Source organism: Amphibalanus amphitrite, unplaced genomic scaffold, assembly GCF_019059575.1.
Source record: "Amphibalanus amphitrite isolate SeventyFive unplaced genomic scaffold, NRLGWU_Aamphi_draft 000467F_arrow, whole genome shotgun sequence".
In the NCBI taxonomy this organism is placed as follows: Eukaryota; Metazoa; Arthropoda; class Thecostraca; order Balanomorpha; family Balanidae; genus Amphibalanus; species Amphibalanus amphitrite.
In genome coordinates, this window is record NW_024881961.1 from 239,323 (window position 1) to 265,417 (window position 26,095).

The 26,095-nt window shown below is 50.4% G+C and overlaps 1 protein-coding gene across 1 annotated transcript; it reads left to right on the top strand.

Moving 5' to 3' along the window:
* Positions 1-1,593: 1,593 nt before the first annotated feature.
* On the top strand, positions 1,594-25,898 carry LOC122392045 (RING finger protein 207-like). Its single transcript, XM_043386532.1, has 15 exons — positions 1,594-1,636; positions 3,317-3,422; positions 9,970-10,274; positions 10,804-10,904; positions 11,500-11,648; positions 15,238-15,344; positions 15,774-15,935; positions 16,918-17,090; positions 20,508-20,699; positions 21,032-21,314; positions 21,722-21,844; positions 22,562-22,737; positions 23,898-24,045; positions 24,231-24,267; positions 24,907-25,898. The coding sequence occupies exons 3-15, from the start codon at positions 10,176-10,178 to the stop codon at positions 25,896-25,898; spliced, it is 2,742 nt and encodes a 913-aa protein (XP_043242467.1). The 5' UTR covers positions 1,594-1,636; positions 3,317-3,422; positions 9,970-10,175.
* The last annotated feature ends 197 nt before the right edge of the window (positions 25,899-26,095 follow it).

Sequence of the window (26,095 nt, forward strand, 5' to 3'; positions counted from 1 at the left end):
GCATACCAAAAATGCCAACCGCTCTCGTCATAAGATATTCAGCTTTAAATAGCTTTATAAAAGAATTTGAATAGGCTCTGGCATGCGATTTCCTGGCTACCCAAAAAAGTCTGTTTCTGTCTTGCTATCAAAACATGACCTCGCCCGCAACCCCCCTAAGGTTTTTCGCGAATAACTCGCTTAAAAACCGGCTGATCGCGACGAAACTTTCAGTACCCTCGCATTGATCAATTTAACACCCATCCTGAAAATTTCATGACCCTGACCCAAATGACCTTTGACCTGTGACCTACTTTTCGAGACCATGTTTGGCCGGAACCGCGATTCAGCGTATGTCGGCTCGCATTAGCAGCGCGTTTGCAGTCTTTTCGTGGTTTCAAGCATTCAAACATGTGATATGATGTTGCCCCCATGCATTAGGGTGGGTGTCAACTGTCAACTGTCAAGGTCACCTGAAGGTCAGGTCAGGTCATTGATCTTTGGTGACCTCGGTTCACTTTTTCGAGTTTGACATGTTTCTAGGTCAGTTTTTTTCGAGCTGAATTCGAATTAAGCAACCACATGAACGTTTACAAAGTAGTTTTGGTGCCTTCGTAACATGTTACGAGGCTGTCAGAGGCGGTTGACACCTACTACAAATACCTGGCAGGACCTCTACTGGTTGACCTGACCTGACCTAACCCGACCTGGCCTAAATGAATGAAGACATCATCTGTGATCAAAACTGGCATGATATTCGTGATCAGCACCCCGAAAAACCCCATAGCAGCCACACTACGACGTTCTAACAGGTCCCAATTTTCCCGCCTTTTGGGTCATTGACCTGACCTGGAAGGTCAACCGATGACCTAGGACCTTAAAATTGGGTATCATCGGCTTTCTCTCGTCACGGGCAACACGCTCGTTTTTTCCGCGAAGCTCTAGCTTGATCAGGAGCGAAACGGCAAGGGGTTATACCTTATACGTTCGCGGCTGAGTATTAATTTGGTTCAAAACAATGATGTAGATAAGTTAGTTATTTAAATCTAAATATCCTATGACGAGAGCGATGGACATTTTTGGTATGCAGTGTTATCCATTGAAAACAGGTCAAAGCTATTGAATTTTTAATTTAGTGGTCGCCGCTTACTAATCATGCGGCATACACGCCGCACATAACCGCCAATGCCGCAACGCAGCTTAGATTTCGAAGTAAGCATTTAGTCTCACCCGAATTTGTGATAAATTATTTTTTCACGTTGTTCTTGTTTTGTTCATCAAAATGTTTCTTATCTTTAAATTAAAAAATAGAGGAATCATAGATGAAAATTAAGATGAGATAAAGGATTAATGAGATGAGTAAGGATTAAGATGAAGGTAATTTCTCGCAAAGCAGTCTACACTTCTCGCTGCGAAGCTGCAAAAAGCATGTAATCGTTTTTTAACGTCGGAAGGAGAGCGAATTTTCATTTGTATTAGGTCATGTTGTGAGATTTAAATATAAAACAAAGCGAGTATTCTAATGGTGAGAATTTCCCTTCAAAGCAAAGTATTATCCTTCAGATATGCTTCTGCTGCGCTGTTATTGTATTTTCCATTCTATATATAAATGTTTTTTGGCATTTTTTTCCAGTTTTTATGCCAAAAACCAAAACCGGTGTGGTGATGGTGGGCTGTCTTTTGAAAATTTGCATTTGCAAGACAATCTAGTCATTTTCTGGCAGGATTCTTGTGCATTTACACATTTTTCAGCCATTATATAGGTACTAGCAAGGAAGGCAGGTATATTTCGTAGAAAGTGTTTCTGATACAATACTTCTCTTTTTTTGTCGGCGGAATTGGAATGTCAGGTCTTCAACATAAAATTGTATCATTTTTTTACTTCTATAAGTCTGCTTAACCTTTTTCAACAACTAGAGTGAAAGACTTTATTTCCCAGCCAAAATTGAGTGAGAGTCCGAAAATCCTAAATGAACCTAAAAATGACCAGTCCAAATATGCTTTGACCTTAAAGTAATTGGCCTGCATGCCAGTGGTTTTGTTAGTCTCCCCTATGCCTGGGTTACAGCAGAACCCACACAATTTATCAGACCACCAGCGCTGACATAGTCTGTCGTGACCACTGCAGACTCCTTGAGACCCAAGAGCTCACTGAATTACATGGTGAAGCTCCAACAATGTTTTTTATTTCCTCATCTATCTCTTCTGCTCTGTTATGTCTGTCAGCAAGCCAAATCCACTCTGCACTACACTAAATCTGGAACTGCACCAAGCCAAATCAACACCCTGTTTACTGTTACACTAAATCTGCACCCCACCAAGTGAAATCCACACCACACCTAATCCGCGCCAGCCAAGTAAGCCTGCACGTACAGGATCTTGTCAAAATTGTGATACTTTGCAGACTTATGGTCTAGTAGCTGTGATATTAGGTGGGGACTAGTCACTAGGGAGGTGTCATTGATGACATTTTATGTAAGTTGCTATCTAGCCAGCAATGCTTCAGTTTTACATTTTTTCAATTATATTTCAAGAATTTAAATGCTCAAATATACACTGTGTGGCACAAACTGCCCATCACTCAACAATGTAGATACCTATCTGGTGTGTGGTCCTTCTGTGCTACCTTGGTTCAAACCATCAAATGAATGCAGGAGAGCAAAAGCCTTACATTGTAGGTAGATCAAAATGGGAATATTGTTCTGGCCTGACTGCAAAGCATGTGTCAGCAGACTTAATAATCTGCAGTGTGCACCAGCTAGGATGATGAGTTGGCACCAGACCGCACCAGCTGGGCTGCAAAGTTGCACTAGTGAACACCAAAAAGTCCTACAAATTTATTTTGAAAAATAAAAATATTCGTCTCTTGCATCATTTTCACCAGAACAATTCTTTGGCACAATGCCTTTTTAGGGCTTGCACCACTCCACCCAAAATCAACATTGCACCAGCCATATCCCCACAGGGCCACACACTAGCTGAGTTCTGACTCCCAGCACCTGCATGCAAGATTAACATTTTGCTGACATTGTCATGTTTTGCTGTCTGGCCTCCTGGGCCCTGTTTCACCGGTGATAGCAGCACGCTGCTTTTATGTACACGTGTCAAATTGGGTTTCCATGGAAACATCAACAGGCCGTTGCTCCAACACTACCACAAGTGTGACGTCAGCTCGCGCAATTTGATAGCAGCGTGGTAGCAGCGTCCCGTGAAACACCGCCCTGTGTCTCTAAGGGTCTCAGTTGTCAGCCTTTGGCTTAAGTTGGTACCATTTATTGTTCTGGCCTTTTGTTTGATTTCCTATTGTAATGTCTATTGCTGACATTTTCTGTTTCAGATGTTTAATTTGTCTCATTGCTTGTGATGGAATTGATGGACAACTATGAAGTGCCAAGCCTTTGATCACCATGGAAATTGCAGGCCAGTTATGCTTCACCTAATTGGTAAGATTACCTACCTTATTTTTTATTTGTGGACAAACATGTTTCCAGCCACGTTTAACCCTCGCACTTGTAGGTGGCGGGTCGGATGGACCCCCGCCCCCCCCCTCGGTTTTTCGCGAGTAACTCGCGCAAAGAGCGGCCGATAGCGACGAAAGTTTAATTACTCTCGAGTTGATCAATTTTACACCCACCCCGAAAATTGCATGACCTGGACCCAAATGACCTATGTCCTGTGACCTTTTTCTCGAGACCACGTTTGGCCGGAATAGCGAATTTTTGCAATTGTAAACGTTCAAACATGTGAAATGATGTTGGTCCCATGCATTGTGGTGGTTTTCGACGTCACTTGAAGGTCAGGTCAAGGTCATTGACCTTTGATGACCTTGGCTCTTTTTTTTAGTTTTCATGCTTCTACATGTGCTAGTTTTTTTGTGCTGATTTTGAATTAACCCTGCCCCCCCCCCCCCAAGATCTCGAGAACCACGCAACATAGCGACAAGCGGCAAAGGGCGTTGGATAGCCCCATCAAGGAACTACCTTGTGACCCAATTTCATTGACCTAGGTCAAACCGATGACGTCACAGCTCAGGTTAAAGGTCGAATTTTCACCATTTATAGGCTTGTAAATTCGAGTAAAATGCATTTCATTGAAAAGCATCGGTGGGGAAATGTTCGTCAAACACATATTTTGCTACTTGAGGTCACTGATACCAGGTCAGGTCACAGAGGTCAGGTCACTGAGGGTCACGAATTAAAAATATCATGTGATGCATGTTTTATGGTCCATTTTATGTCAAATACGATTATGTGGGTCAGGCAGCCTTTGGGGTCAGTTTAGTTTATGTTTTGGTGAAGGTCAGCCGTCAGGTCAAGGTCAGGTCAAATTAGGTCAAATTTCAAAGTTGATATTTTTGCATAAAATGGGTATCGATTCGATGCAGCTCGTCACGGGGAGTTCAACGGTGGTCTTTGTTTTGCACTACGTGGTCTATAATTGCTAAAAATTGAGTTAAAAATTTGACGTCATCAATTTTGAACACTTTTTTCGCTATAACTTGGCCAAAAAAGGAGGTATCGATCTGAAATTTTGTATGTATATAGAAGAGCGCAGGGACTATCACATATATTCCGGTTTTTCGATATTCGGAAAAAATTGGGATTTTTTTGCGTTTTTCTAAAAAAAAACTCAATTTTCTGAATTTTGGGGGTCAAAAACCCAATTTTTTTTTAATCCGAGATAGCAGTTTTGTAGCGCCGCCTCTTGTCTACATAACCATATAAATAATTTTGAAATTGCTTGTTAACTGTGGATTTTGTGAGCGTTTCAAGATTTCATGTTTTTTGCTCATTTTTGCTCGAACATGACCTCAGTTTGACCTCAATAACTCCTGACCTAAGGTGCCCTAAGACTTGAAATTTTGTGTGAAGGTGTCAAATTGATGGCCAGGAAGTTTCTGAAAATTTGGCGGCGCTGCGCGCCGCCGTTTTCTTGCTATTCAGGAAAAAAACACAGGGGGGCCAAACTGCCCCCCCCCCCCCAGCGGGGCGAGGGTTAACCATTCAGTTGAATATTTACGAAGTAGTTTTAGTGCCTTCGTAACATGTTACGAGTACGACGCCGTCAGTGGCGGTTGACACCTACGATGGATAGCCGGCAGAATGCCTACTAATTGACCTTACCTGACCTGACCCGACCTGGCTTAAATGCATGAAGACATCATTTGTGATCAAAACTTACATGAAATTCCTGGTCAGCACCCCGAAAAAAAAAACATGAAAGCTTCACTTTACGAAGTTCTTGCAGGTTCCGATTTTCCCTACTTTGGGGTCATTGACCTGACCTGGAAGGTCAACGAATGACCTAGGGCTTTAAATTTGGGTATCATCAGCTTCCTCTCGTCACGGGCAGCACGCTTGTTTTTTTTCTGCGAAGCTCTAGCTCGATGAGGGGCCGAACGGCAGGGGTCCAACCACCTCCCCCCCCCCCCCGCCCCTACACGTTGGACTATGGAAAACGCCGCGCACAGGCGAGGTTATAATGGAATTTGTCAGTCCTATAAACCATACACAGACTACAGTATACACATGCACCATGAAGTGGATAAATGAATAAAAGCAATTATGTTTGGGAAGTATAAATTTATAGTTGTTGAAGTATCGATTCAATCAAGTAATCTGAATAGTCTGCAGTTGAACAAATGACTAGTCCTCTGGTCTTCAGGTTTGCCTCTTCTACATGTTGTATGTAGGTACCATAGAAGCTCTCTCTCTCTCTCTCTCTCTCTCTCTCTCTCTCTCTCTCTCTCTCTCTCTCTCTCTCTCTCTCTCTCTCTCTCTCTCTCTCTCTCTCTCTCTCTTTTATGTCCAATTTTATTTATTTATTATTATTAATTTTATGTCCATGACTCAAATGATTTCTGACCTGTGACCTCTTTCTCGAAATATGTCAAGCCAGGATGGCGATTAGACATGTATGTCAATGCCTACATTCTAGGCGTATTTCTAAGTCATTTATTATAAGAAACCTGCCAACTTGTGAAGTGGTGTTTGTCCCGTGGAGTACAGTACCTTGGGTGTTAAGGTCGTGTGAAGGTCGGGTCAAGGTCGAATTGACCTCTGCTGACACTGGTTAAAGGGACTATCCCACCTTTAACATGGGGTTTGAGTTGAGATAGCCAAGTTTGCGGCGAGGTTCAGAAACCACTATCTATCTAGGTTGCAACCTCCGCGGCCTCTTGGTGTTGAAGAAATTCGTTCCCTTCATTTGAAAATGGGCCTTGTACAAGGCCCTATCTTCAACATGGAGCGACCGTTAGTGTGACGTCACCTCGTTTAGTCATTCTGATTTAAATGGGTTTGTTCGTTGAAAAATCGCTTAAAACTTGGTCTGAACTTTGTTGTGGTGCCTACAGAGTAAAAAGAATCAGCTTTATGACAGTAATGTGGCCTGGGGAAGGAGGTAATTTTGGGCTGTGACGTCACATATTTGAAAGTTTGTGTTTGGAATATGGGAAGCCTAAGATGTTTAATGAAAAATAAATGCCAGAACCGTGTTCCTGGTCATCCAATCTATAAAGTCGGGCACGATTTAACTGGTTTTAACAACATTTTAGAAGGTGGGATAGTCCCTTTAACTTTTAGGAGCAATTACAACTTCTAAGGATAGTTTTTGAGCCCATGGAACATGTTGCGGTGCTATCACTGTGGATATGAATAGGTACTTATAAAGAATATCCTGGTCCCGATTTTCCCGAAATTGGGGTCATTGACCTGACCGGTAAACCAATGATCTAAAATCGTAAAATTGAATGCCGCTGGCTTTCTCTCTTCACGAGCAGTACGCTCTTTTTTTCTTTTTTTTTTTTTTAGCAAAGCCAGAGCTCAATCAGGGACCGAACGGCTCGGGTCCGCCGTCCGGTCGACCCCCCCCCCCCCATCCCCCATGCGTTGGCCGCGCTGTGAAACACCAACACGGGCGAATGCTAAGGCACGAATTCACGTACCACTTGATCCAAACGATGTTCTTTAAGGAACGATCATAGTAGGTATTAGATCATGATCAGGGATCGCCGATATAACAAATTTGAGATTGGTACCTACCTACATATTTGGGGGAGCATCATTTCTCGAATCCTGAACCGCAGTTTTTAGCTCGAACAAAGAAACATGACTTAAGACAAAGTCTGCTTAGAAAGAAGGGGCCGAAATGGGCAGCGGCACCCATTCACTGCACCAGTGCCTTCCCGAGCCACGCGTGGTGCGTGACCGGTCGGCGGTGTCGCGCGCGGTCGGTAGCCGGCCGCCGTCGGCCGTCGGCTCGGCCTACAGCCGGTCGGTGGACGGCGGCCGGTGATCGGGCCAGTAGTACCCGACTGGCAGCGCCGGCGGTGGTCGCTCCGGCAGAGTTCCGCGGTGCGGTGGTACGGTGGAAGCTACGGTAGGAGTTATGATGGGACTCTGTCATACTTGGTGATGGGTTAGTTGAGGTGGTGTTGTAACGTGTATTGTGGACGTCTCAGACTTATTTATATCGTGTCGTGTAGTATCGTGTAGTCACCATTTGTCAATGGGTGGCCGCGGAGTGCCGAGGGGCTTGTTCCGACAGGCATGGTTGAATCCGGGGCTAGTAGTCTGTATTGAACTATGTTCTCAGTTAAAGATCTTGTCCAACCTGTTACTGCACCCATCCAGTTAGTGTGCGACCTTTTGTCCCCCCAACTCTGTCTTTATGTCCCGAATCCCGATCATTGCTTCCTAGCCAACGGAGTCCAGTGAGTGTCCCCGCCCGTCCCAATCGCGACTCTTGGCTCCTTGTCCGGCCCCGATCCACCTTCAATTCCGTGTCCCGCCCTATATCCTCGGACGTAAAGGCTTTCCTCCCAAAGAGTATTCCACTCTGTACTCTACATTTAATTCCGTAGAGCTGTTCGATTGCTTTTTTTTTTTTGCTTGTGCAGTAGGCTGGCCGACAGTCTCTGTGAACTGTGAAGCAAACACCTCGGTTTACCCGGGATGAATCAGTCTTTGTGTGAAACTGACCGTCTCGGATGTCTCGCAGGCATGTAAAGCCGACCGTCTCACTGAACTCTGCAGTCGGCTCTCTGCCAGTTTTGCGGGCCTGCGAGATCGACTTACTAACCGTTTTTGGTTTGTGCTGTCGGTTTAGGCCATTCAATTTATTTAGACCAATTTAGCTATGTGTGATGCTGGGATGTGGTGGCGATACTGCGCTGAGTTTACCACCAACAGGCAACTGGGCTCATGCCATTGGAACGGGAGTGTCCCAGCGGGACATGCCAAGATTGCTTTACTAATAACTAGGACAGGCCGCTCAAACGGTCACCTCGGAGGTTTCTGCTCCTACTGGGGCCGCCGTTCATCAATTGCCTTGTGGGATGGCGTTTAGCCTGGAAAGGGATATATGATCCAGATAGGTAATGTAGATGAATTAGTTTCTGAATATAAAGAGGACGAATGCCGGCCGGCTCGCCGAACTGCGAGGCTGACCGACTCTGCCATTTAGCTGGCTCGGTAGGGCTGGCTGGCTGGAGGGTCGCCTCACTGAACTGTGTAAGATGGACCGGGCGGCCCGTTTCGCGGGCCTGCGCGGCCGTCTGGCCGGTCTCTCGCCGGTCTGTGTGGCCGGCAGTTCGTTACCGTCCGATCGGAGTCGCCAAACCATCAGTTCCCTGCTCCGGGTGAAAAACTCTGGGACATGACGCCATCAATAGTTGGACACCGCGCCGGCCCTGTGCCGGCGGCAGAGTAGAGCTCTTCCCGTCGGCCTCTGCCAGAGCGGTCCCTAATGGACTCATGGGGCGCGAGCTGGCGTCAGCTCACGCCATGATCAAATAATCGCCCTAGCACACAGAAAGCTTCTCGTAAAGCATAACCTTTATCGCACTGCTGACGAAAATGCCGTTGCTGTTATAGTGACGTGGTTGCTGTTCCGTACCCCGCCGTCGCCGGTCCGGCTGCGTCTGTGCGGTGCGTGCGGTTGCCACGCTGCGCTGGTAAGCTGCAGATCGTGACCGCGGTACCGGCCGCGTTCGTCCTGCTCGGTATTCTCGACGATCGCCGATCGGTGCGTCGGCGTGCCTGTCTGTCGGACCGGGTAGGTCCGATCTGCACGGCCCGCTGCCCGTTACCACCCCGTCTCAGGGTGTGGGTATCGCCAGCGCCGCGCCTCGGAGTGAATCCACCCACGGCGTGGGTCAAATGCCGCCCTATCGTTAAACTTCGGTGTGACCTTTCCGTCAAAATCATGATTGAAAATAGCCAAGTCTGAAGTTTTGTTACTAAGAACATTTATCATTTTCAACTGACCTATATCGAGTTCGTGACGTTTTAGGCCCAGTATTGAAGCCAGAACCCTGTGCACAGCTATTCTTGAGTGACACGCAGTAGGCTACCGCTATGTCCGCCCCCTAGTTGGCGTCGGCGCTGTCTCCAAATATCGTATGCTGACGTAGAGACTGATGGGCCATGGCCGACGATCGCCGGCAAATGACACGGTCCGGCAGCGCAACCTTCACTAATTGATGAACACGGACCGGCCTAATGAAGACGAATACGCCACGGCCTGGCACGACACCCCTGCGCCCAAGCCTGCGCCACTCTGCCGTCCTCTGCCGGTGTCAGCGAGCCAGTCTGTCACCAGAGCGCCGCTAGGGGACAATTGGAGTGTTTGTTTGTGTCTTCACATCAAGCAATTAGTTTTGTTTTCGTTGGAGTCACCGTTGTGCTTTTTATTAACAGAATTAGTACATGTGATCTTCAGCGGATAAGATACAGATTGGGAATGAGTACTAACAACGTTTCCGCGCACATTGAATGTGGAGTTTTATGTTTTATATACCCTCCCCCCTCACACACACACACACATACTCACACATGCACATGTTTTGCAGACCTATCCGTTTGTCTTTCTGCTTACAATTAGTGTATTGCGTCCACACCACTGAGCTGTTTTTCTGTCTGTCTGTTTATTTACAACTGACGTAGTATTCCGTCCTCACCGTATGTCTGTCTGTCTGTCTGTCCGCAGAATGCTGATTGGTGCCGCCGCGTACTGCCGTCACTCTGACAATTCGGAGTCAAACGAGGCGTCGCCCAGAGTGAGCGGAGCTCCCTGTGGGCCCGCCGGAGCTAAACTCTGCTCCTCCGTCCACTGACCTCGCCACAAACCACTGCCGACCTCTCCGGGAGCCGTGCCGACCTCTCCGGGAGCCGTGCGGGCCGCGCGTCGCCGCCATGGCCGGCGGAATTCTGTCGTCGAGCGTGGACGACCTGCTGCCCAGTTCAGTCGACGACCTGTGCCGCAACCCGCTCATATGTCCGCTCTGCAATCAGGTGAGGCTGGGGAGGCAGGAGTGCCAGCGGGCCAGCTGGGGCTGCCGACTGCGAGCCGGTGATATGGTGTATGGGTACCGAGAAGTGGCTGTGAAATATGGGAGGGAGGTGGGATGATGGCTTTCATAACGTGACGTGATCGGAAATGCTACAGTTTTAGGTTATAAATTTGTACCGCGGGATTGCAAAACGCGCCAGCTTATTTGTTATGCTTTTGATATTTGAACACACTTTTTGTCGCTTGGTATATTTTTTCCGCTAATGTTTGTCATTAGTTATTTTTGACACGAACAATTTGCACTTGCAAAGATAGGTATTGAATACAATGGCAGGAGTTCCAGCGCTCCAAAAATGCAATGTCCTTATGCAAGACGGTTCTTCGAGTGACTTGTAACGTACTGGCGATGTCTGTTATGTGGTGCTTACCTGCTTACCCCCTATGAATCAGCGGTTTTACCTGCCGCGGTACCACCACCCGCCGGTCCCTTACCCCGGTCTTTCCACTGACCACCGAACACATCTGCGGCAGGTGTACGAGGAGCCATGTCTGCTGGTGTGTTTCCACTCGTTCTGCGCCAAGTGTCTGCGTGTGCGCGTGGTGGACGGCCGCGTCGCCTGTACCGTCTGCAGGTGAGCGGGGGGTGCGAAGGGTGATGTCGGTCCGTGTTATACACATGGGACCGACGGAGATGCGGACACCAAACATTTCGTGTGCACCACTGAATACTCGGTACAGAATGATGCACATTGCACAGGGCTGTTCTGCGGGTTACCGATATCACTAGGTGAGCTGATAGTAAAGATGTGTAAAGTAGGAGCTAATTACAGATCTGCGCTTAGGCATGCTAGCGTGTCAGACACTATTTCAGTTCGTCGCTGCTGTAGCGGGGGTACCGTCCCGTACAGTGATATCCCTCCTAGGGTATGGGGGCTTCGGGGTTTAACGTCGATAGCTCCGGTCCTACCATCTATGACTGCTCGACTTCCGCGTCATTGTTTGCTGTTTTGGGCGGACGCTATTGTTTTACAGTGGGGCCCGAACGGTCTCTATCCGGCCCAGCGTCGTCTTCGGACTCGACTCTCCCTCTGTAAAACGGCCATTCCCGCTATATAGACGTTGTATAGCCGGGAATGGCCGAGGCTCATGTCGGCAGTTTGCGCTGGGGGCCTGCGGCCGTGGGGGTTCTGACGCCCCCCCCCCCCCCCCGTCCTCCCGTGGTTGCAGCAAGACGACGGTGCTCAAAGACGGCAACAGCTTGCCGCCGGCCGACGTCCTGCTGCGCTTCCTGGTCGAGTTCTCCACTGAGGCTCGCACGCCGTGCGCCAACTGCGAGACGACAGAGAACATCAGCATGTTCTTCTGCAACACGTGCGGTAGGTGGTGAGAATGCCTCCAACACTAAGGGAGGGTGGTGAGTTGGGTGTTTGTGGCTACTCCACTCGGTGTTCATATGGCGTGCACTAGGCTTTATGATCTATTTTCCCGTGAGAGAGACGGAACGCTAGCCTAGGGTACATGTCTCTGCCCGGAGAAATTATTGTGAACTGCGGTGGTAAGTTCTTTCACTCTGTACTAATAGCTAGTGCCACGTATACTGTCCCATTGTGTACGGCCATGCGACGGGGCATTGCTCGTATGGCGTGCGTTGCATGTTGTGAGCAGGCAGGTTTATTAGCCGGTCGATACGGGTAGATGCTGGGATTATGGTCCGTGCCGGCTTACAACTGTTTGCGTAAATATTTAACAGTATAAATGGATTTTAACGATGTCCAAAGCATCAACCTAATGGTCCTGCGTTCTGTACTCATTGCTGTCATTTTAAGTTTCATTTGTTGATGTCAATATGTGATAGGATGCTCGGAACAACGTTCCGTGAATTTTATTATTGCGTTTCGTGGTTTAGTGCTTACTATTGGGCTGAACACAGCGGAAAAGTATTCTTTGTTTACAATACTTTAACATGTTTCAACGCTATTATTATTCGAGTGATGTCTTCGCTAAACAGAAGAATATACAAATGTTTCGGTTATTGATCAGCACCACAGTCTATTATTATCCCAAGTTTCTTATTTCCGGTCAGCTCTAGCTCCCAGGATTAGGTATTCCATTGAGAAGCGCCGGAACCCGTCGGCTGATTGTCACTCTCTGCCGCCGTGCGCAGTCAATGCTCGATGGTGCGGCGGTGACCTGCCGTCTGTACAGTGCGCAGTCAATGTCCGGCGGTGCCCGGCCGAGCGGTGACTCGCTGTTACCGACAGCTGCGAGCGGGCCGCAGTGAGGCGAATCAGCGGCACCCATTACCGGCCCGGTCAGAAATAGAGCCGGACGACGGCGGCGTCCATACACTCCTTTCGTCGCAGTTCTCGTCGCCCACTGGTCCGCACCGCTGCACTGCAGGCCGATGGACCGACTGCGTATACCGGATCACTGCCACACAGCGGCTCACCGCTTCTCACCAGGTCACCTCAATGCTTATCAGCTTACCTCACCAACTCACCGCCTCGCACTAACTCACTGCCGTGTCCCGGGTTGAATCTGCAAAGGTGCGGACTGCGGACCAGCGGTGTTGAGACGGAGGCCGGGAGATCGTGTCGGCAGTTTGCACCGGATGCGTGCCGCGGAGGTCCTGACGCCCCCCCCCCCCCTCCTCGCCCGCTGCTTACAGCAAGACGACTGTACTCTGGTGGGAGTCTGCATGAATAGGGTAGTGTGGGGTAATTTGAACATATTTTTATGTCTTCTCCGTTGTACCAAATTCCAGTTCAACCCTGGATGAAGAAAAACTGTTTCAGTAGCGCAAGTGTCACTTGCTTTCACCATGCAAGCCTCATTTTTGGACGAGCCGAGCATACCTTGAATAGCATAGCCTCACTTCTCCACCAAGTCAAGGTGTGTTCAAATTGCCCCACCGTGGGGTAATTTGAACATACTGCCTTTACCTGTCATAAAAACGATAGTCTCGCCAGCACCGATGTTGTTTGACCCATAAACAAATAGGCAGAACAATTCTAAACATACCTTCACTTGAAAAATCAACACAACAGCAAAAATAACAGTTGCAGAGTATCAATATCTGCACGCTGCACACCGGTCAGTTGACAGAATTCGCCCCTCTTCAATTAACAGAACGTCTATCATTTTTGTTCGATAAAAACTCTCCCAACCTTACTACATCTGTTAAAGTGGTGCCAATCGAAACCTGGACATTTGGAGTTCTGATTTTGTCCAATGTCCAATTCGGAATTGGTTGGACAAAGGTAGCAGACTGGACAACATTGGACGATGGCTTGCTACACTTCAGCGCTTTTTATAAAGTAATCGTGCATAGCATTGATTGGCGAATGGAAAGCTTGTTAAGCTCTCAATATAATGAACACTTTTCGGCTGGTAAAATTACATGATAAGCAATATAAATGACGGTTTTGAGTGTTGATAGCTGCATAATATTCGGACATATTTGGACAAATAGTTGACTTTAACATTTTTGGACGGAAAATCAACGAAAATGCCGGACATTAGACGGATATTAGACGTCAATTTTCTAAAACTGGCATCACTTATCTGCTACTGCTTTGGTTCGAAAATATTGGCAAAAAAAAACTGGGAGCGTTGTTTTTTTTCGGAGGTATCCCTGTCTTCATTGAAATTCTCACACTATGTTCAAATTACCCCACGCTAAAAGTTATTTTGCCATTTTAAAAAACAGGGTTCAAAAGCAAATTTCTTGGATTGAAGGCACTGATTAGGTCATTATACAACAAAAGCCGTTGCGTATTAGGCGCTAGCAATGCAAGATTTTGCGCTGCAATGAAGTTGCAATGACGTGTTGTTAGGCGTTTTTCCTTGCGAAATTGATTTTTTACACTGTGCGTCAACATCTTCATTCCCTGAAACTTTAAACCCCGTTCATATGATAGCCCTTTTAGTTACGATAATTTCTCTCATTGGTCTTATTGTCATGCCACTTATGGATTTTCCGTAATTTTGTGATATTCACACTATGTTCAAATTGCCCCACATTTTCAAATTACCCCACCCTACCCTATCCTACCATTAGCTCCATCTCTCAATCTGTCCGCTCCACCTCACCCCTTTCGCCTTAGCCACTACTCAGTGCCCTGCCCCATCCCTCATCCTCCCATTCCTTACAAACCAATGCGTCCACGCCCTCACCCCTCCCCTCCCCCACCAACCAATGCCACGCCCTCACCCCTCCCCCTCGCCCCCGTCCCCACTCGTAATGTTCGATCGCGCCCGCGACCACGCGTTGTCGGCTCCATATCACGGCCTAGCCCGCCCCCGGGGCTCTAACCCGCCGGAAACCAAGCAATCCGGTGACTGGGAGCCAGTCATTCACTTAGGTTGATAATAGTGCTCCTAGTGGCTTGCAACTAACTTACTACATAACTGACAAGAACCGTAGCGATGCATGGCTGGAAACCAGCCCATGTAATGTTTGGGTTCCATTTTATCCGTTGTGGGAGTACGTCTTATCAGAGACACGGGCTGTCGGCTCCTTGTGCTGGCGAGCTGCCGACTTCCGTTGACCGGAAGCGCCATGTTTCCGTTACCAGGAGTGTAACTCGCTCGGTCCTAGTTAGTAGTGTCATAGCCGCGACGGTCGGTAGATTTATCAGACCTCTTCAGCTTTTCATGGCTAGACGTTACTACTTTCACCAAGCGCATCCAAATATTCGTCCTCGGAAACATACTCGCTGTTAACGCAGAGAAGTCCTTTTTTAGGTTGAAAGTACAACCTTTGTTGGAATTCAGATGCCTTAAGGAAGGCTTCTGTCGCTCGGACTGATGATTGCTTTATTTTATTTTATGAGTTGTAATGCGCAAAGGGTAAGCAGATAACCTTGTACTATCCATATGACCAATGGACGACTTTTACGTGTAATGGCTCGGACGGCTCGGGTCGCCGCCAAACTGTCTGACCCCGCCCGGCCGCTGTTCCAGGTCAGGCGCTGTGTGAACGATGTAAGAACGAGACGCACCGCGCCAAGATGTTCTCCATGCACGAGGTGATGTCGCTCTCTGAGCGACTCCGGAAGGCGTGCAAACAGGTCAGTGGCCCGTGCCGTGACACCAGGACGGAATGCCGTGGGCTGGGGGGGGGGGGAGGGTGGACGCGGGGTGCCGTTGGTTTCCCGCCCTGGGTTGTGGTTATTTGAACGGTACACCATCGTCCATCATATAATTCTGGGTTTGGTATTTTGAGTAGGTCACTGGCAAAAAAGAAAAAGAAATACGATTACATCTAGCTAGTCTGGTATTTCGGTGCTGTTGGTTTTGTATCTTGTAATAAAAAAATGCATTTCATGGCAGTTTTGGGATTAATTGTATACATGACATGATTACATTACACTGCATTACATTAAGTAATTACATGGCTATTTACATGAATGAGTTAATGAATGGTTGTAGGCTGGTTGTAGGCATGAACGAATGGATTATTTGATAAATGAATGCCTGTCTGTCGGTGCCGCCGCCAGTGTCCTGTGCACAACGAGCCGCACATCATGTTCAGCACGGACAAGAAGGAGCTGCTGTGCATCAACTGTTTCCGCGAGTACAGCGCCGAGTCGAAGCTGCACTGCGTCGACCTGGACACGGCCTACACGGACGGTGTGCGTCGACTGGAAAGGACCGTCGTGGTGAGTGAGAGATGGGGGTCGGTGACGGGGTGTGTGTCGAGTGGTGCTAGGCTGGGTGTAGTGCTGTTTGGAGGGGCGGCTGGTTGGAACTGGGTGTAAATGGGGCAGCCTAAGTGGATCTGGTCGTCTGTAAGCTAGTGATTGACAGCAGTTATGAGTGTCGTATCGCGCTGCTTAATGAGGTGCGTTGCCTCCACCACCCAACGGCAGATGAGCGGCCGAACTGACTCACGGACACGGTGGGATATACTGTGACAGTCTACTTTTGCAAGCTCGTTAGTCGATCACTTCATTGGCATGGTAATACAGCTGACATAATAAATTATTAACTACCTCTTATTATCTTCATATCTGACCCGTTCTTCTATTAAAAATTGGGGTTAGTGCCGGATCACGAGAACTGAAAACGATCTGCACATCTAAAGTTTTCCATTAGTCCTGACGAATTGTTTCAGTTTCACTTGGAATCGTTTGTATTCCAAAAGTGATGATATATCGGTCGGAACTGTTAGGATTCGTAGCATCCCATTCCTCGATGCATTTTAGGCCGTTACTCGGGGTGACGTCTTGCCCTTCCAGGCACGGAGGCGCCATCTTCCTCTGGCTAGAATGGATGAGAGCAGCTTCTGATTCACTGGATTTTTACGCATCAAAGCGATGACATTGTCCATCGTTACATATCTTTTTGCGTTGATACACCGTCCCGCTTCCTCCGGTCCTGTCCCCTGTTGTTGTCCCGACAGTCCCCATATCCGAGCCGAGATCGATGCCGCTTGATCTGGCCCTTTGAGTTCTAAATGTCCGATCTATGCTACCGATAATTCAGCTGCCCGTCAACCCAGTGTGGCTTTGTTGCAGCGGTAATAACACCGCTGTCTCTGTATCCATATCCTGATATGTGTGTCTCCGCACCCGTATACTCCGTATCTCCGCGTGCTCCGATCGTAACCGCTGGGTGCGCGTCGTCCGTCACGGCGCGCAGAGTATCCGCGAGCTGCAGAACTCGGTGCGCGACGGGATCATCCTTTACCGGGCGCTGCTGGACGAGGTGCGACACAACATGGAGGCAGAGAAGACGGCGGTGACTACCTTCTGCCGTCAGCTGCACGAGACCGTCAGCCAGCTGCAGAGCCGCCTCCTCAGCGATGTCGAGGGGTACGCTGCGGCACGGGTGTTAGCCACGGCATGGCATGGGTGTGCGCCATGCCACGGAGGGGGGGGGGGGTGCATGGGGTAACGGCGAGCTGCCTACTGGACCGTGGGTCTCGGAGGAATTCATAGCGACCCGTCTGGAGATGCACATCACGCACGGATGTGTTCGCTGTTTAGTGGCGAAGTGCACGGCTGTGCTTACCGCCTGATGTTCCTTTAGCGTCTGGTGATCAGCTGCACGGTTGTCTACCGTCCGGTGTACGGGTCGATCAGTGAGCGTTGCCTCCTCGTGCACTGCAGGCTGCTATTGTGTTGATTTTTATCTAAGTTTGCGCTATATTTTGATATGCCCTGCAATCTAACCCTCCTCAATTGCGTGAATTTCTGCCCACGGCAAGCCATATGATTCGTCTCTCTTGCTGATATTCTTGCTCATATCTTTCCACGTCACAATTTGTACATCCTCTTCGATTTTGAGTTACATGTTTAACCCTCGCACGACCAGGCCATTTCTCATAACACGAACGACCAGAGGGGGGGGGTTGTTACGACCCCCCCTGGCGTTTCGAAACGGAAGGTCGTAGAGCTTAGCGGAAAAAACCAACGGATTGCTCTCAACGAGATCTCGCGATTGGTGGTATATTTTTTGGTCCTAGGTCAACATTTGACCTACTTATGACCGGTCAAAGGTCAAATTTTCCGAAAAAATCAAACTTTTTCAACTTTGCGCAACGATTGCGGCAAAACGGTGAGAGATATTAACTTCAAACCTTCAACAACGTATTCCCCACTCAATTCTGCATCATATATGGTGTTTTTGGTGTATTTACCCTAAAAAAGTAAGAGGCCTATTGCTGATGAGTGATATGGTGTCACATCACCCTCCGGTGTTTGTCCCGATTCGTCGGCTGTTGACCACTGCTCCGCTATAAATACTGTAGGTAACGACTCAGAAAAGTGTATTTCCAACTTCCAACAATCAATTCACAGCAAACGATAATTGCTCATATAATCGTTGTAAAACAAATAATTTACGGCTGCACATAACCGTACGGGATGTTGGACCACTCATGACGTCATACCTCTCTAATCTGACATGACCCGGCCATTTTGTTTATTTCAAAAGTTAGTCAATAGATGTCCCAACATGTCTGGAAAGTTCTATTAGCATACATGCACTACTCCACATGCAATCGTAAAAAAGCTGGGGGCGCATTTATCAGACTCTCACTTCTCAGAAATGGCGGCGTACGCTGTACCACATATGACGTCATAACTCCGTGACCTGACCTGACCCGGTCAAGTTTCTTGCACCACACGATGGCCAATACTTGCCCCAACATGCATGGGAAGTTTCATGACGATCCATCAAACAATGTGGATAGCATCAGCAGAAAACCTCGGGACTCGGTACACACTTCGTGAAAATCCGGCCGGAGGCTGTACCTCTTATGACGTCATAACTCCGTGACCTGACCTGACCCGGTCAATTTTCTTGCACCACACGATAGCCAATGCTTGCCCCAACATGCATGGGAAGTTTCATCATGATCCATCAAACAATGTGGGTATCACCGGCAGAAAACCTAGGGATTCGGCGCACACGTTTGGTAACTGTCGGCCGGAGGCTGTACCTCTTATGACGTCATAACTCCGTGACCTGACATGACCCGATCAATTTTTTTTTTCGGCAAAAGATGCGCAAAGGTTGCCCCAGAGGGTATTGAAAATTTCAGCCCGCTACGACAAGCCGTTTAGCGTGCACTTCGAAAAAACCTCAGGGGGGGGGGGGTTGATACAACCCCCCCCCCCTAGGCGTTCTAGGGTTAAGAAGACCGTAATATTTGTTCTTTCTACCCATGACTATGTCGTTTGTTTTGTGTTTTATTACTTCGGTTTGGCGGCGCGATTCTATTGCACTCACATTTTCGTTAACTATATCTTTGAAAAGACATGACAACAGTGCTTAAAGTGCTTGCTATTTATGTGGCGTACACTTTAAGCACCTTATTTTACCGTGTTTATGTCTTGGTTTATGTCATGGTTTTGGCGAGGCATGGCTGTTGGGATTTTCTCTTTGTCATGTTCCGTTGTGTTCGAGCACGGTTGTTTTTCATCTCGGCGTCGTAATTCATGATTGTCGAGGCGTCGATTTTACGAGGTGATGCATGTCGCCATAAATGTCACTTCACGCGATCAATGGTGCTGGCTAAGCTATGAGCTAAACTGTGAGCTGAGCCAAGCTCTGAGCTGTGAGCTGAGCTAACTTGAGCTGTGAAGCAGTTGCTGGGGTCGCTCACCAAACGTCGTGTGCATATGTGGATAGTAGTATCTAAACCTTCTTAATCGGATGTTCGCATTACGCATGTTGCCTTTATCGATGTTTGAGGGCCGTCCTTCAAGATGTGAATGTGTTTTTCATGTCTGTGATTTCCGTCTGGTTTCATCAATGAGCCTTGGTTTTTTTAGCTTTTTGGGCCAATTATGGAATGAGAGCCCTTCGTTTTTAGCATCTCCATTCTCCATTAGTCTTTGTTTCTATTCGTTTGATGATTTCATGTTGGCGTTCTTGCTCTTATTTTATGCTATGCATTTTCAGGAAAAGAGTTATCTTGACTCAAACGCGAAACGGTTCCCTTGCCGTGCATCGGATGCTTGCCATTCGACAAATTTCCTTACGTGCTAGATCTTTTCCACATGTGCCATTATGTTTGAAAGAGTGAAATGTTTTCATTATGTAACCAACCACCAAGAAATTGTTTCTTGGACTTCAATATTGTTGTTTTCCTCACGCTTTATTTCCATCCTCGAATACCTGCGGCTTGCATGGCTCATTTTCATGTTGTCGCTGAAGATTAATTGTGGTTTAAGGCTGTGCAACAGGTGTTACATTTTATTAGTATTCGTCCTTGTGGAGCCACCTAGCAAGGCCGACTGATGCAAATGCAAGTGCTGCATGTGCCATTCTTTCGTGTTAGTATGTAACGATCGTGGTGCGATATTTGAGTTGCGCCTCTGCTCGTGCATTGACGTTTTTGCACCGGCACTACGCTTCACCACTATTATTTGGGAAATATTCACAAATAAATTTACGTCGTGTTACCATCCTGCTAATGAATCGTTTTCATGCCTTCCATTCAAGTGTTTAGAGACTGGTACGTACGCCTGACACCGAATTTTAGTTATTCGCTCACAGTTGTTCATCACAATATCGCTTTCGCTCTCAGGAGTCAGGGTCACCGTTTTTCTATGAACGACTACTTATAATGAACGACATACGCCACGGTCAGTAATTATGCTGTAACTTTTAATCCCACCTCGTTACTCATGGGTACGCTTGTGATTCCGCAGTGACATACTCTGAGCTCTGAACCTCCCGTTGAGGCAGACCACTGACCGCTCCCCGGTCCGCGCCCTCAGGCAGTACACGCAGAAGACGTGCACCTTTCAGCAGCAGCTGTGTGACCTCTGCTCGCTGCTGCCCGTGCTGCATGTCCACCTGAGCATGTGCACCACGTTCACCCACTCGGCCAACAAAACCGAGTTCCTGGATCTCAGCTACTCGCTGATGGGGCGACTGTCGAACATCGCGCACATCGGGGTGCCACTCAGGTCAGTGTCTACGGTCTCCTCCCAACCCGCTCCAACCGGGCAGGGGCATTACGTCATGAATCGGCGTCAATAGGCGGCACTGTACTGAGGAAACAAAGCAGACATAACCCGGTTAATGGAGGGCTTACAGTGAGTGTTTGGGTACCGCTTATATTGTTTACTTCTGACATATCCGTGCCGCGTAATAAGATTAGCTATGTTATCATTCTTTTTGTTGTTAGTGGATTACATCGACCCTTCTCTTGTTCCGCCTGCCCCCGTATCCCACACCCCACATACATGTCGAAGGCCGTCGCTTACCGCTGTTTTGTGTCACGGTCCTTTGCCCTCAGGCCGAGTCAGACCAGCCAGGTAAAGACCAACTACCGTCGTGAGGTGTGCCAGGCTCTGGACCCTCTGCTGTGCCCGCCGGCGGCGGCCACTCCGGAGCCGGGCGGCCGGCTGGTGCCGGTGGCGGCGCGGCGCGCGCACACCGCCAACCGGCTGCGGCTGCTGGACTCGAGCGGCCCGTTCGCTGACCACTGCCGCGCCATCGAGACCCGGCTCCAGGAGATCACCGGACGGTACCGGCAGCTGCGCGAGATGTCCCCCGACCGCGCCGAGGTCGCCTGCCAGGTGAGCGGGTGGCAGCGCTGGGGTCGGCTGTGAAGTGAGGGGGCGGCAGTGCGGAGGTCGGATGTGTTGGCGGGAACGTGGTGGTCTGTTAGGGGAGCAGCTGTCACTTTGTCCGGAAAGGTGCGTCAGGGTTGACCTATCATAGAGTGTGAAAGGTCTGTGTGAGCTGTCACTGGGTTTTTTAGTTTTATCAGGTGAGCTGTCAGCAATGGGTTTAACAGGCTATTGTTTTACGCCATGAAATGTGATGATCGTTCTTGTATTGGCGTGCGTTATCTGTGATACACATACAGGTAACCTCAGTTTGGGCATACCAGTTAAGCAATGCAGTATGAACAAACGTCAAGATAATTACAGTGGATGGAAACCGCAGCAAACGCTGACTATCTATACGTGTCCCCTGTGAGGTGGTGGACGGCGACATTGTCTCGCTGGCCTGCGAGGTGGAGGAGGCTCGCCTGCGTCTCCAGCACCGCTGGGACGAGGTCAGCACGCGGCTACAGATGGAGCGAGACGTGTTCTCTGCTCAGGTGAGGGATCGCTGCTAGCGTCTGTATCGCTCAAGAATCAAGAATCAAAGTTGTTTAGGCTCTGGAAGAAGACGTCGAGGTGTATGTTGTAGCCCATTTCTATTTTGAATCACGGCACGTTCTTCTACATCAGTTTGATTTCTCTTGGGTCAGTCTTGTCTGTCTGCCCGATGTGTTTACTATCGGTATGTTGTCCTGTGGAGTATTCGAATGGAAGAGTTTATTGACACTACAGGATAGCATAAAGCGCGGATATAATGGCGGATACCAGTCAGCACAAAGTGATCTTTGGTCGGGTCTGTCAGCTACCAATGTGAAGTCATTTGTCATAGTTGATTGCTGATAGGTTATCTCGCTGAGACCACGACATAAAGCTTGACGACCTCTCAATAGGTCACTTAGTCAAAGTCTCGTCCGTTTGCTGGCCAGCTCTCGGCCGGTCCAGACATCTGAAATCACCACTGATCTGTCCGAAACTATCCTGTCTCAGCAGTTCCCTGGCCTTTTTTAGGTCCTACTCTGCGTCCTGCGATGTCCTGTCTTGCCCGCCCCCTCCCATGCGCTGTTCTACTCTGCCCAGCCCTGTCCTGTCCTGTCCTGTCCTGTCCTGTCCTGTTCTGTCCTATCCTGACCTTTCCTGCCTTTTCTTGTCCTGTCCTACTCGATCTCCGCTCCCGTCTGCGGGCCCCGCTAACCTCTCTCTCCCATCTCGGACAGGTGTCGGACCTTCAGCAGCTGCGAGCCGACCTCAACCGGTTCACGATCGCCATCAAACAGCAGACAGGTGACCGTCCCAACTCGTCCGACACACTGACTAATTCGCATGGGGCCGCCGGCACTGCCGCCGCGGCCGCCGCGGCCTGCAAGAAACAGCGGGCCACCAGCAGGGAGAGGTGGGTAATCGGGGGAGGCAGGGGGTACGGAGAGGAAATCGCCGGTCAGACACCCGGGGGAGAAGGAAGCGCACTTGTGGATGTCGCCGTGTGTAGTCTCTTGAAAGCATCGCTACTCGAAAGTATCACTATCGCTCCCTGGTTTGAGAGGGTTGACCGCCTGGCCGGCCCGTGAAACCGTGAAAACGGTACCGGCCGGCTAGGCGGCCAATCCAGGGGCTCACAGACCAGGGAGCGATAACGATACTTTCGAGTAGCGATGCTTTCAAGAGGGGCTACACTCATTGGTTGTGGGAAGACTCACTGTCAAAATGCTGTTTTTATTTCGATGTTTTATCGTGCAGTTAGTTGTATAGTTAAAATGATATGTTAAGAGGATATTTACCTTTTGAGTTTGACTACTTGTTAGTCATCTAGAGAGCAACTATTGTAAAAGTCATTACTTGTTTGAGTTTCAATAGCCCAAAGTGAACCTAATCATGCGTGCTTTTAAGGTTCTCCAAGCCATGACTCATTTCCGATGTCTTTATCGAGAGCATAAACCGTTAATTAGGCTGCAATGCTCGGGACCTAGTGGGCTCAGCGCCCCTCCCTGTTGCTCCTCATTAGCGTTCCAGCCGCTATATCCCGTTTTACGCCGTGCTAAATATCGACCCGGCTCGGCCCAATGAGCTGTTATGCCGGTATTCACGAGTGACCTGTCGGAGGGGCGGTGCCGGCTCACCCCTGCCTGCCACCTGCCGCGGCCCGTTTACGGCCGGTGGGGTGGCTGGTGGTGGGTACTCTGTGCCGTCATACCCCGCCTGTCTACGGCCAGATACGGACACGAGCAGGTGGGCCGCTGTGTATCGGCGATATACAGCCAATATACAGCGGCCAGCCTTGCCACTGCCGCTGTCTGCAGCAGCGTCACGGAGAGATCCAAAATTTGCCGGTCATTGATGACCAAATTTTGGCAGTTTCCTTTTTACATGAGTTTGAGATTTTCATATGCGTATGCAGACAGACTGTCGTAAAGTATTTGTCATTTTTGTGTGTCGGACAGTGCTCCCTCTCCCCCCCCCCTCACACCCCCCATACAGTATCCGTGACGTTAGGAAGTCACGCTGTGTCTGAATGCCAGACACCGCGGCTGACGCTCTCCCGTCCTCCCCATCCAGGCCGGAGGTGCCACCGCGGGTGGACTCGCTGCCCTGCCAGCCGCCGGCGTCCGGTCAGCGCTCCGGAGACGAGTCCGCGACCTCGGCCGGCACCGGCGCCGGCCAGCCCGACCTGCACTGGCACCAGCAAGGTGGGCCGGGCGTCGGTGTGTGACCCTCGGGGGGCGCGGCCGGCGGCCGGGCTGCGTCCCGGCCGCCGCCCGCCGCCCCCGCCCCCGCCGCGGCCGCGCCCTGGACGCTCTCCCCGTGCTGTGCCTCCCGGCCCCGGGTGTGCGACTCTGACGAGCTCTGACAGGCGCCGGCGCCGCCCGGCCCGCACCACCCCGTGTACAGGACGCATGCGTGGCCGCTCGGTGGACGCTCCGTGGTAGTGAGAGACTGCTCGGGCCGATCGGGGAGGCGGCGACGGTTGTGACGGTGGTTTCAAAGTTCAGATTCCTTCACATCGAACGGCGGACAGCTCTTCAGAGATTGTTCGCTACTTTGATGTTCTGTTGTTGTTGTGTGCTGCTTTTGATGATTGCTTGCTGCTCGATAATAAAGTGCTTGCCTTACGTTGTGGAATGTTTGTAGCATGACAAACGAGGATAAACGTTAGAGCACGCTCTAATAGTAATTACGGCAGTGAATGAACTCAAACGATTTTTACCCTAACTCAAGAAACATCCATGTGACGTATCGGTAGAATTTTCCCTTGTGGCTGCATGCTAAACCTCTAACTAAAGAATATGCTATGATAAGGGTCTTCGTCTGATAATATTTGGTTGCTAACATTTATCAGTAATGATTATCAATCGCACAACATAATTTTAGACTAATGATGCAATAGTGAAGAATCTATCAGCAATGAAAAAGCATTCATTACTTAAATCGCGACATGGTCGCTCAATTATTCTATGATGTGAAGTGCGTGCGGTGCACTCAGCCCTAGCGGGGTGCGCTGCGTCCGGCACGATGTGGCGTCCCGTGCGGCTGCAGCAGCTCTAGGGCCGTGTCCCTCTGTCGACAGCGGGCGGAGACGGCGCCCGGCCGGCCGGCCGCGGCGCGGCGCCACCGGTCAGCGAGGCTCAGCGCGGCGTCATGTCCCAGCTGCGCGAGGTGGTGCGCCGCGGCCGGGAGCGCAGCGAGGAGCGCTGGCGCGAGCCGTCGCCGCCGCCGGCCAACTGGCGCGACCACTCGGAGGAGCGCTGGCGCAGCGACGACGAGCCGCCGCTCGACAGAGAGCGACGCATGACGCCCAAGCTGACGTGGTCGAGCCGCGGCGACGGCCCGCCGCTGGCCGCCAGCACGCACGAGCAGAGCGGCTGGCGCTCCAGTGCCAGCTGGCCGCGCCGCAAGGCGCCCGTGCTGACGCCCATCTCGCCGAGAGAGGTTAACACCGACTATAGCGCCGGCTCGATGACGTCGATCGACTCCCAGCCGTCCGAGGGCGCCTCTCACCCGTCCGGATTCACCAGCATCGACTCGGCGCTGGACCGAACTGTGGAACGTGTCATCACGGGCATCGAGAAGTCGGCGGCGCGGGCTCGCGGCCGCGCACCCCGCCGCTCGCTCGGCGATCAGGTCTGCAAGTTCGGCCGGTTCAGCGTGGCCAAGGTGTCGCGCGACTCGAGCGGCCACGACACGACCGTCAAGATCTCGGGTCGTGTGGGCGAGGTGCGCGGCGCCGCGGCAGGAGCGCCGGCCGGCGAGAGGCGCCTGCTGCGCCGCGGCCGGCCCAAGCCGCGCTCCCGGGACGAGCCCAACTCGTCGCCGACCGACGACGAGCGCCGCCACGCCTACTCGGACTCGGAGTCGAAGGCGGGCCGCCGGACGCGCCGCGGCCCGGCCGTGCGCCGCCAGAAGTCGGCTGACAGCTGCGACGGCCGCGGCCGGGCGCTGCTGGCCGCCGAGGCGGCCGCCGTGCGGCGCACCGACAGCTTCGAGGGCCACGAGCAGACGGTGCAGACGATCGTTGCCGCCGTGCAGGAGTCGCGCACGGCGCGCCGCCGCAACAAGTGATGGTTCTGTGCCGAGTTCGTGCTGTCCGGGCCGCGCGCCGACCGGCCCGGCCCGCGGCCCGCGACAGTGGCGACACTCGGCGGCGCCTGGCGGAACGACGCGCCGCAGCGACCACACACATAGCCAGTCTCTAGTACAATCGATAGCTGCACGTGCCGCCTCCTGGCCGCAGCCTCAGCGCTGTGCGGCAGCGGCGC

Bases quoted from the DNA above. Each gene is read 5' to 3' on its own strand.
- LOC122392045 (XM_043386532.1), top strand. From the start codon at position 10,176: ATGGCCGGCGGAATTCTGTCGTCGAGCGTGGACGACCTGCTGCCCAGT. The intron at 21,315-21,721 runs GTGAGCGGGTGG...GTCCCCTGTGAG, and splicing joins GCGCCGAGGTCGCCTGCCAG to GTGGTGGACGGCGACATTGT. The intron at 22,738-23,897 runs GTGGGTAATCGG...CTCCCCATCCAG, and splicing joins CGGGCCACCAGCAGGGAGAG to GCCGGAGGTGCCACCGCGGG.